The sequence below is a fragment of the Entelurus aequoreus genome, linkage group LG13 (genome assembly GCF_033978785.1).
Source record: "Entelurus aequoreus isolate RoL-2023_Sb linkage group LG13, RoL_Eaeq_v1.1, whole genome shotgun sequence".
NCBI lineage: Eukaryota > Metazoa > Chordata > Actinopteri > Syngnathiformes > Syngnathidae > Entelurus > Entelurus aequoreus.
In genome coordinates, this window is record NC_084743.1 from 45,528,919 (window position 1) to 45,541,401 (window position 12,483).

At 40.9% G+C, this 12,483-nt stretch overlaps 1 protein-coding gene across 1 annotated transcript in view; it reads left to right on the top strand.

The window, feature by feature from the left end:
* Window positions 1-434: 434 nt before the first annotated feature.
* Window positions 435-12,483, top strand: part of LOC133663442 (unconventional myosin-Ic-like) — a 158,910-nt gene continuing 146,861 nt past the window's right edge. Inside the window, exon 1 of the mRNA XM_062067906.1 lies at window positions 435-601. Coding sequence (XP_061923890.1) covers window positions 512-601 — 90 coding nt within the window. The 5' untranslated portion in view covers window positions 435-511. The remainder of the gene's footprint in view (window positions 602-12,483) is intronic.

The following is a 12,483-nucleotide window of genomic DNA, read 5'->3' on the forward strand; positions in this document are numbered from 1 at the left end:
GTGTATGCATGTGTGTGTATGCATGTGTGTATGTATGCATGTGTGTGTGCAATGCCATCAATTATCCAAAAGGAGGAAATGGGATGAACTCCCTTCACTGGTATTCCGGGATCATATTTTTTTTCCTCAAACGTCTTCTTTCAACACATAAATGTGAAACTGCACACAGCAGTCAGCCTTGCAAGACACACATCCTCTGCCTGTGACATCCATCTTGCGCTCCATATCCTCCCTGTGCTCCCTTGGCCCGAGTGCTAACATCCTCTGGTGGTAGCGAGGGGAAGCCGGCCCTCAGTGTGGCTCTCCACTCTGCAGAAGGTAACACGCCTCACTCACACTTTGCTTTGTCCCCCCTGCTTGTTTTTAAACACTGATTTTTGCAATGCGTTTTTTCAGCTGTAGCCCGGAATAGTCCTCTGATCGCATCCCGAGGCCAGGATTTGCAGACGTGGGTCTTCGCTCTTCAGGGGAGTTCTTTAATTTAGTCTAGACGTAAATCAAAAAAGGCACGATGATGGAGCTGAGGATCAAGCTGATCCCAACAGGAGAGATCATCCTTTCGCCGGGGAAAAATGGGGAAAACTACTGCCACCACTGCAAGGTCAGTTCATACACTGTCGTCGGATCGCAGGCCAGATCGAGTGGCGGACTTTTTCTCTTTTTGATTGAGAAGTTTATTGACATCTTAAAGAATTGAATCCATGTAATGTTTTAAAAAGGCAAATGAATGGCACAAAAAGCCAAAAGGCTTGTTTCCATTGTGGTCCATTACATATTCATCACATTTGATACATTCAATAATAAAAGTTATATAACCTATAACATTATGTACATGTACACAGTATACATGTCAGGTGATTTGAAGAACAATATATACAAAAAATGGGGGCTTGGGTATATATACACTATGTACATGACACTATGTACATGACTATGCACATGTTGACTCCAAGAGTGTGCAAAACAGAATGAGAAAATTAGAGATGTCCGATAATGGCTTTTTTGCCGATATCCGATATTCCGATATTGTCCAACTCTTGATTACCGATTCCGATATCAACCGATACAGATATATACAGTTGTGGAATTAACACATTATTATGCCTAATTTTGTTGTGATGCCCCGCTGGATGCATTAAACAATGTAACAAGGTTTTCTAAAATAAATCAACTCAAGTTATGGAAAAAAATGCCAACATGGCACTGCCATATTTATTATTGAAGTCACAAAGTGCATTATTTTTTTTAACATGCCTCAAAACAGCAGCTTGGAATTTGGGACATGCTCTCCCTGAGAGAGCATGAGGAGGTTGAGGTAGGCGGGGTTGAGTTGGGTGGGGGGTTAGGGGGTAGTGGGGGGTGTATATTGTAGCGTCCCGGAAGAGTTAGTGCTGCAAGGGGTTCTGGGTATTTGTTCTGTTGTGTTTATGTTGTGTTACGGTGCGGATGTTCTCCCGAAATGTGTTTGTCATTCTTGTTTGGTGTGGGTTCACAGTGTGGCACATATTTGTAACAGTGTTAAAGGCCTACTGAAACCCACTACTACCGACCACGCAGTCTCATAGTTTATATATCAATGATCAAATCTTAACATTGCAACACATGCCAATACGGCCGGGTTAACTTATAAAGTGCAATTTTAAATTTCCCGCTAAACTTCCGGTTGAAAACGTCTAGATATGATGACGTATGCGCGTGACGTCAATCGTTGAAACGGAAGTATTCGGCCCCATTGAATCCAATACAAAAAGCTCTGTTTTCATCTCAAAATTCCACAGTATTCTGGACATCTGTGTTGGTGAAACTTTTGCAATTTGTTTAATGAACAATGGAGACAGCAAAGAAGAAAGCTGCAGGTGGGATCGGTGTATTAGCGGCTGGCTGTAGCAACACAACCAGGAGGACTTTGAGATGGATAGCAGACGAGCTAGCCGCCAACCTCACCTTGACTTCCTCCGTCTCCGGGCCGCCGACCGCATCTATGATCGGGTGAAGTCTTTCGTCGCTCCGTCGATCGCTGGAACGCAGGTGAGCACGGGTGTTGATGAGCAGATGAGGGCTGGCTGGCGTAGGTGGAGCGCTGATGTTTTTAGCATAGCTCTGTGAGGTCCCGTTGCTAAGTTAGCTTCAATGGCATCGTTAGCAACAGCATTGTTAAGCTTCGCCAGGCTGGAAAGCATTAACCGTGTATTTACATGTCCATGGTTTAATAGTATTGTTGATCTTCTGTCTATCCTTCCAGTCAGGGGTTTATTTATTTTGTTTCTATCTGCATTTAAGCACGATGCTATCACGTTAGCTCCGTAGCTAAAGAGCTTCACCGATGTATTGTCGTGGAGATAAAAGTCACTGTGAATGTCCATTTCGCGTTCTCGACTCTTATTTTCAAGAGGATATAGTATCCGAGGTGGTTTAAAATACAAATCCGTGATCCCCAATAGAAAAAGGAGAGAGTAAACCCTTGTACCTAAGTTACGGTCAGAGCGAAAAAAGATACGTCCTGCACTGCACGCTAGTCCTTCACTTTCACGTTCCTCATCCACGAATTTTTCATCCTCGCTCAAATTAATGGGGTAATCGTCGCTTTCTCGGTCCGAATCTCTCTCGCTGCATTGAAAACAATAGGAAAATGTGAGCAGCCCTTCCTCCTGTGACGTCACGCTACTTCCGGTAGGGGCAAGGCTTTTTTTATCAGAGACCAAAAGTTGCGAACTTTATCGTCGTTGTTCTATACTAAATCCTTTCAGCAAAAATATGGCAATATCGCGAAATGATCAAGTATGACACATAGAATGGATCTGCTATCCCCGTTTAAATAAAAAAATGTCATTTCAGTAGGCCTTTAAAGTTGTTTATACAGTGTGACCTGTATGGCTATTGACCAAGTATGATTTGCATTCACTTGTGTGAGTGATAAGCCGTAGGTATTATGTGATTTGGCCGGCACGCAACAGCAGTGCCTTTAAGGTTTATTGGCGCTCTGTACTTCTCCCTACGTCCTTTTAAAAAGTCATACATTTTACTTTTTGAAACCGATAATTTCCGATATTACATTTTAAAGCATTTATCGGCCGATAATATCGGCAGCCCGATGTTATCGGACATTCTCTAGAGAAAATATACAGGTATATACACTATAACCACATATAAACCTGTTTGATGCTTCGAAGAGTTGCTGGGGATCGATTTTGGTTCCTATCAGGTAGAGGTTGAGCTGAGCCATGATTTTATAGCAGTTTAAGTAAAATTTAGTAGGGAAGTTCGAATTTTAAAGGCCTACTGAAATGAATTTTTTTTATTTAAACGGGGATATCAGATCTATTCTATGTGTCATACTTGATCATTTCGCGATATTGCCATATTTTTGCTGAAAGGATTTAGTATAGAACAACGACGATAAAGATCGCAACTTTTGGTATCTGATAAAAAAAGGCTTGCCCCTACCGGAAGTAGCGTGACGTAGTCAGTTGAACATATACGCAAAGTTCCCTATTGTTTACAATGATGGCCGCATGAAGTGAGAGAGATTCGGACCGAGAAAGCGACAATTTCCCCATTAATTTGAGCGAGGATGAAAGATTTGTGGATGAGTAAAGTGCAAGTGAAGGACTAGTGGGGAGTTGAAGCTATTCAGATAGGGAAGATGCTGTGAGAGCCGGGGGTGACCTGATATTCAGCTGGGAATGACTACAACAGTAAATAAACACAAGACATATATATACTCTATTAGCCACAACACAACCAGGCTTATATTTAATATGCCACAAATTAATCCTGCATAAAAACACCTACGTGTTTGTTATGCTAGCTCCTAGCTCCTCTGCTAGCTCCTAGCTCCATACAACGCGCCAATACAATTCAAACACCTGATCAACACACACAATCACTCAGCCCAAAAGACCGTTCACCTAACCCAAGGTTCATAAAGCTTATATATTTTTAAAAACTTACGTACGTGACGCGCACATACGGTCAAGCTATCAAATGTTTAGCAGCCAAGGCTGCATACTCACGGTACCTGATATTCAGCTGGGAATGACTACAACAGTATATAAACACAAGACATATATATACTCTATTAGCCACAACACAACCAGGCTTATATTTAATATGCCACAAATTAATCCTGCATAAAAACACCTACGTGTTTGTTATGCTAGCTCCTAGCTCCTCTGCTAGCTCCTAGCTCCATAGAACACGCCAATACAATTCAAACACCTGATCAACACACACAATCACTCAGCCCAAAAGACAGTTCACCTAACCCAATGTTCATAAAGCTTATATATTTTTAAAAAGTTACGTACGTGACGCGCTCATACGGTCAAGCTATCAAATGTTTAGCAGGCAAGGCTGCATACTCACGGTACCTGGTATTCAGCTGGGAATGACTAAAACAGTAAATAAACACAAGACATATATTTACTCTATTAACCACAACACAACCAGGCTTATATTTAATATGACACAAATGAATCCTGCATAAAAACACCTACGTCTTTGTTATGCTAACTCCTAGCTCCTATGCTAGCTCCTAGCTCCATAGAACACGCCAATACAATTCAAATACCTGATCAACACACACAATCACTCAGCCCAAAAGACCGTTCACCTAACCCAAGGTTCATAAAGCTTGTATATTTTAAAAAAGTTACGTACATACGCAAAAAAAAAGTTGCGCACATACGGTCAAGCGATCAAATGTTTAGAAGCCAAAGCTGCATACTCACGGTAGCACGTCTGCGTCTTTGTCATCCAAATCAAAGTAATCCTGGTAAGAGTCTGTGTTGTCCCAGTTCTCTACAGGCGTCTGTGTATCGAAGTCAAAAGTCCTCCTGGTTAGAGTCTCTGTTATCCGAGTTCTTCCATCTTGACTGCATCTTTCGGGAATGTAAACAAAGACGCGCCGGCTGTGTACTGTTGTTGCTGACTTTGTTCGAAAAATACGTCCGTTTCGCACCGACAACTTTCTTCTTTGCTTGCTCAGCTTCTTTCTCCATAATGCAATGAACATAATTGCAACAGATTCACAAACACAGATGTCCAGAATACTGTGGAATTATGAAATGAAAACAGAGCTTTTTCGTATTGGCTTCAATGTGGAAGGCATACCCGTGTTCCCCGGGCTACGTCACGCGCATACGTCATCCTCAGAGGCGTTTCGAACCGGAAGTTTAGCGGCAAATTTAAAATGTCACTTTATAAGTTAACCCGGCCGTATTGGCATGTGTTATAATGTTAAGATTTCATCATTGATATATAAACTATCAGACTGCGTGGTCGGTAGTAGTGGGTTTCAGTAGGCCTTTAAGGTCTGTTGGTCGTGCATTCCACTGTGTGGTGGCAAAATAGTACAATGCATTTTTTCCCATGAGAGTCTTGAATTTGGGGGGGACGAGGTCTGAGGAACTCCCTCTCGTGTAGTACCTGTGAGCATCACATAGTCTGGTGAAATAGTTGGACAGGTACTTGGGGACAGTTTCTCTGAGTATTTTGAATACCAGGCACATTGTGATTTGGTGTACTCTTTCCTCAGCTCTAAGCCATCCCAATTTGGTAAAGTGGGCTTGAGTTAGGTGAGTCTCTTCCTTTTGTGCAGCTCATTCGCTGAGCAAAAGCCAAGGTTACACTGTCACGAATAGAATACTTCTACCAGTACACTTCAACAGTTATAATATTACATAACGATCGCTCAAATATTGCCCGTATCGGTCTGTTCCGAACCTTTTACTGATCGCAATATTTCCCCTCTTCTCTCCTTCTTTAATCGTGAATTGCAACTAGGGTTGGGCGATATATGGAGTTTGTAAGATATATCGATATATTTTTAAACAAGATATGAATTAAGAAAATATCGTATTATCGATATAATTTATTTCACGTTAAAATTACCAAACGCCGCTTATTTGTTGTGTTCCTTGTTCTCACCCCTCCCCCACTATGGGCTACTAAACCCCTCCCCTTCCTCCTTCCAAGACGTGCTTGCACGTATAAGAACATTCATGATTGGTTGGTTGTTTACTATGATGAGTCACGATTGGTTAGGGACAGGCCAATCAGAAGCAAGATAGGGCGGGTCATCAACCCAGGAAAGGAAATCACAAAGTGCCTGCCTGCAAATGTATTTTTTTATCTGAGTTTTTATATTATTTCAATCAATCAATCAATCAATCAATCAATGTTTATTTATATAGCCCTAAATCACAAGTGTCTCAAAGGGCTGTACAAGCCACAACGACATCCTCGGTACAGAGCCCACATACGGGCAAGGAAAACTCACCCCAGTGGGACGTCAATGTGAATGACTATGAGAAACCTTGGAGAGGACCGCATATGTGGGTAACCCCCATTTATGTTATTTATTTTATATAGAAATAATATTTTTCTATTTTATTTATATTATGTAATTGTGTACTACTTAAACAGTTTCTTTTATGTGCTGTTAAAGGCCTACTGAAATGAGATTTTCTTATTTAAAAGGGGATAGCAGATCCATTCTATGTGTCATACTTGATCATTTCGCGATATTGCCATATTTTTGCTGAAAGGATTTAGTAGAGAACATCGACGATAAAGTTCGCAAGTTTTGGTCGCTGATAAAATAAAGCCTTGCCTGTACCGGAAGTAGCGTGACGTCACAGGTTAAAGAGCTCCTCACATTTGCACATTGTTTACACCAGCAGCGAGAGCGATTCGGACAGAGAAAGCGACGATTACCCCATTAATTTGAGCGAGGATGAAAGATTTGTGGATGAGGAAAGTGAGAGTGAAGGATTAGAGTGCAATGCAGGACGCCAGGGTGTATCTTTTTTCGCTCTGACCGTAACTTAGGTACAAGAGCTCATTGGATTCCACACTTTCTCCCTTTTCTATTGTGGATCACGGATTTGTATTTTAAACCACCTCGGATACTATATCCTCTTGAAAATTAGAGTCGAGAACGCGAAATGGACATTCACAGTGACTTTTATCTCCACGACAATACATCGGTGAAGCACTTTAGCTTCGGAGCTAACGTGATAGTATAGTGCTTAACTGCGGATAAAAACGGAAGAAATAAGCCCCTGACTGGAAGGATAGACCGAAGATCAACAATACTACTATTACTTCTACTATCAGGAGACACCGAACCAAACCCTGGACCTGTAGCCACACGGTTAATGCTGTCCAGCCTGGCGAAGCCTAGCAATGCTGTTGCTAACGACGCCATTGAAGCTAACTTAGCTACGGGACCTCGACAGAGCTATGCTAAAAACGTTAGCTCTCCACTTACGCCAGCCCTCATCTGCTCATCCCCACCCGTGCTCACCTGCGTTCCAGCGATCAACGGCGCGACGAAAGACTTCACCCGATCATCGGTGCGGTCGGCGGCCAGCGTCGGATAGCGCGTCTGCTATCCAACTCAAAGTCCTCCTGGTTGTGTTGCTGTAGACAGCCTCTAATACACCGATCCCACCTGCAGCTTTCTTCTTTGCTGTCTCCATTGTTCATTAAACAAATTGCAAAAGATTCACCAACACAGATGTCCAGAATACTGTGGAATTTTGCGATGAAAACAGAGCTTTTTGTATTGGGACACAATGGTGTCCCAATACTTCCGCTCAATCCGTGACGTCACGCGCAAACGTCATCATACCGAGACGTTTTCAGCCGGATATTTCCCGGGAAATTTAAAATTGCACTTTATAAGTTAACCTGGCCGTATTGGCATGTGTTGCAATGTTAAGATATCATCATTGATATATAAACTATCAGACTGCGTGGTCGGTAGTAGTGGGTTTCAGTAGGCCTTTAATACCCATCTTGACTAACTGGGTTAATAAAAGTGTTTACAGTACAGTTGTCATTCACTTCAGTTGTACTGAATATCACTCAAAAATAAATATCTTTATAAATACAACGAGATATATATCGAATATCGAGTTTAAGTGAAAATATATCGAGATATACTTTTTCGTCCATATCACCCAGCCCTAATTGCAACCACATTCTCTTCCACTATATGTACCCAAAATGGCAACTATTAAGGGTCGTACATACAATAGGTGCCTATCAGGTGGCTCAGGTGGTAGAGCGGCCCTGGCAGCAACTTGAAGGTTCCTGGTACTAATCCAGCTTCCGCCATTGTGTCCTTGCGCCAGACACTTCGCCAGCCTTGCTGATGATGGGTTAGCACCCTGCATGGCAGCTTCTGCCATCAGTGTGCGGATGTGTGTGCACACTAGAAAATGCTGGGTTATTTTGACAACCCAATTTATGAGTTGCAAATGTTGGGTTAAATTTTGGAGTTGTTTTTATGAAGAGCAATCCATTTTTGGGGTTATAATGATATTATTTTTTTACGCAATTTCTGGGGTTTCAAAACTATAGACCATTTTTCAATGAGTAATGCATTTTTGGGTGAAAGGCTTTTTAAAATTTTTATTAAAAAGGTACTTTTTTCTTGAAGGGAATTTGGTAACACTTTAGTATGGGGAACACATATTCACCATTAATTACTTGCTTATTACCTCCAAATTAGTAACATATTGGCTCTTAAATAGTCATTATTAAGTACTTATTAATGCCTTATTCTGCATGGCCTTATATACAACCAGTAAGCCATTAATTAAGAATCTTCCCTCAATAACCTCAGAATTATTGCTTATTAGTAACCCTAACCCTTATATGTTCCCCCAATGTCCAAATAACTCTAAATTAAGTATTTGTTACTTTAATAAGCAACTAATTAATGGTGAATATGTTCCCCATACTAAAGTGTTAGCGGGAATTTTATTAAGGATTAATCTCATTAACATTATTTACAATCACACATCTTATGTACATGAACATATTTGAGCATGCTGTATAGAACTACTATGACCATACACTGCAATTTTTGTAAAAAAAAAAAAAAGTCAGTCATATCTTGCTTTTGAGCATATTTTAATGGAATAAAATTAATTTTGATCAGTAGTTGGGAAGGAGTAGGACAAACCAGCAGTAACATTTGTAATTTTTAACCAACTATTGGGTCAATGAGCGCTAAATTGCACAACCCAACAGTTTTGGGTTGCGCAATTTAACCCCAATAGGTTTGGAATAACCCAACATTGTAGTGAGCATAACTCAGCTTTTGTGTTAAATACATTCAACCCAATAGTTGGGTTACGAATCAACCAAAATTGAGTTAGCATAACTCAACTTTTGTTTTAAATAATTCAACCCAATAGTTTGGTTGGGAATAACCAATGTTGGGACTAACGCGTTACAAAGTAACGCGTTACTGTAACGCCGTTAGTTTCGGCGGTAACTGGTAATCTAACGCGTTATTTTTTATATTCAGTAACTCAGTTACCGTTACTACATGATGCGTTACTGCGTTATTTTACGTTATTTTTTATGTAGTATCGGCTAGAAACAGAAGATCTGAGTGTGTTTTATTGCAGCGCTACGGTGTCGTTCTTCTGAATGTCTTGTGTCACACGGAGGAGCCGCGCTGTGTGTGTGTCTGAGTGTGGGGAAAGAGAGGGAGGGGAGGGGTGCGCGCAGCAGCATTCGTGGGGCGGAGACAGAGAGAGCGAGAGAGTTGTTAACGCGCATGCGTCGCCAGGCTCAGCTTTTTATCGATAGATTTATCAGATTTAATTTTTTATTAACTATAGCAGGGGTGTAACAAGTGTGCACCGGAGGCCATTTGCAGCCCACAGCTAATGTTTTAAAGGCCCACAGCACATTCTAAAAATACTATTAAAATAAACAAAAACATAACAAAATTGAAATAAAAAAGCTTAAAGGTTAAATGTAATTTAGAAAGAGTTGCAATGTTGACTAATAAAACAAAGCTGTTTTTTTTTCTTTCAAACGGTCATTGCTCAAAACATAATATTGAATCAAAATCAATGTTATTATGAATTATAGTACACACACTCTGTCAATTCTCTTATATACTCTTTATTTCTAGACTTCTAGGGTATTTGATTATCACATCACTCTAAATGTATAGACTATAAAGTTCACAAACAAAAAGAGGGATGCTAGTGGGGTAGGCCAATCTTTCCTTATCTCTAAACTAAAACTGGGGAAATGTGTAGAGTGTTCTGGGCTTCAGACATGATTTTATTTCAGAATTCCTTGAGAGAAAAAACGCCTGGTTAGGCTTTGGTATGTAAAGTTAAAGTACTTCCTTGGTTTACAGCTATGTTGTTATTATGCTGTTTGTTACTTATGTATGTTATGTTGCAGCTATTTAAAATAGTTTTGTCAATTTGTTCTGGCCTGAAATAAATTGGCTCTTAGAAACATATCTTTGTCTTTGTGTGTTGTATGTAGAGCACATTGCTTAGCAGAGTTCAGTGATGCAAATGCATGTCAAGTTGATCAACAGATTGTATTATTCTCCAGTGCAATAACAGTACTGAAATGAAGGCTATAAGGGCATTAATGGGAGCTTTAAAAAAAGAAAAGAAAAAGTAACTGAATAGTTACTTTTCACAGTAACACATTACTTTTTGGTGTAAGTAACTGAGTTAGTAACTGAGTTACCTTTGAAATAAAGTAACTAGTAACTGTAACTAGTTACTGGTTTTCAGTAACTAACCCAACACTGGGAATAACCCAACATTAGGTTATCATAACTCAACTTTTTCGTTAAATAATTCAACCCAAAATGTTGAGTTAAAATAACTCAAATAAGGGGTTTGTCCTTTTCTGAGCCAGCAGTTGGGTTAAAATTGGGTTATTTTTTAACCCAACATTTTTTAGTGTGTGTGAAAGTGTTGTATAATGTAAAACGCTTTGGGTGGTATCGTGCTGGTATAGTAAAGCGCTATATAAAATACAGACCATTTACACTGCCACTCACCATTTTGGCACTGCTTTTTGCCATAACTGCACTTTTTTGAGGGATTTTGCCTATCATCCACAATCCCTATGTGGGACAAGAACAAACATGCGCGTTCTAAATAGTGAAAAACTGCTAGTACGAGGCGGCGAAAAATACATGTATATGACATCCATCTACTCTGTCTATAAAGCGCTTCATAATGCATAAAAAAACATGCTTAATTTCCATGCCGTGACCTGTCAACCAAGGTATAGCTACATTGTTACTGTGAGAGCTAATGAAGACAAAATATTTTTTTAGCGTCATGATACATGGCCTTGCTCACACGGCTCCTCCAACCACCAAGGAGTGCCTCCTTTGAGAACAAAAATGTACAGATTCTCGACAGGGAGGATGGATGGTACGAAAGAGGAGTGAGGGAAACCATCTATATCAAGGTTGAAAAACCATCCCTAAACAGAGGAGGTGGTCTGCAACACCGTCTGTCTCCCACATACAACACTGTCCTTTCAGCCATTACTAAAAGACTCTGCAATTTAGCCTCCAACAAATAACAGGAGTTAGAAACATTCACAGAAGGTGACCAGAAGTCTGTTTGTGCCATTTGTTTACAACTGAATGGAATGCTCACATGGGGGATTTCGACTATTTTGGACTGGTAGTTGTCGATCCACATTGATCGTTCTGCCACACAATACCTCAACGCTAACGAGGGGAAATTACACTTCAACGACTGTCGTCGGCTTTGACAGTTAAGATTGCTTGTTTGCATCACCACGATAGGGTGAACCCATCCTTGCCCAGGCACACCCTCCTGGTCTTGGAGTAAAAATATTTGGGGTTTTGGCACTAGTCGTTAGACTAGATCTGACCAATCTAAGGCTATGTCTACACTGAGTTGTTTAACCCCTTAAACGAATAATTATTTAGCCTCAGCCCCGTTTCGGCCACACTAAACCAGCATTTAAGGTTCTCCTCCTTGGATCATTTTTTACACGGGTAAGTGCGCCGTGTATTTCTTGAATCTTCGGCTCTTAGCTTTGTACGGACTCATTGATCGTTTACAAACTGAGTTCGGAGAGGAAGTGACGCCAGAAAGACCGCGCCCCACACAGGAAGTGACGCCAGAAAGACCGCGCCCCACACAGGAAGTGACGTCAGAAGGAACGCGCCACAGCCAGCCTCATAATAAAGCGGTTTCGTAACTCAGAGCTAACCACTGGAAATATGAAGGCGAGTCATCCAGACATGCCCGTGTTTCTCCTCCTTCTACATGTACGGACGCTTGTGGAAATTACACATGAATACCTTAAGAGAAAGCGATTGCAGCTATTTGGGATACAACACTTCTCAGACGGCAAGAGAACTTTCCAATGTCCAGGTCAGCTGTGATTCTACTTACCGAAAAACTTTGTCCATTTGTCGAAGGAGAGTCGACGAGAATGCGAGCTCCCGTGGATGTGATAAAAAACGTAGCGTGTGCTTTGTATTACCTGGTCGTCGAGGAAAACGGCGAATGCATTTGGACTGGCAAAGCAGACTGTATCAGTTATTGTCCGCCATGTATGTCGCGGACTCAACGTCTCGGTCCAGAGTATATAAAGTCACCAAAAACGAACAGACAATGAAGGTGAGGGCAAACGAGTGAGGAGTGTCCT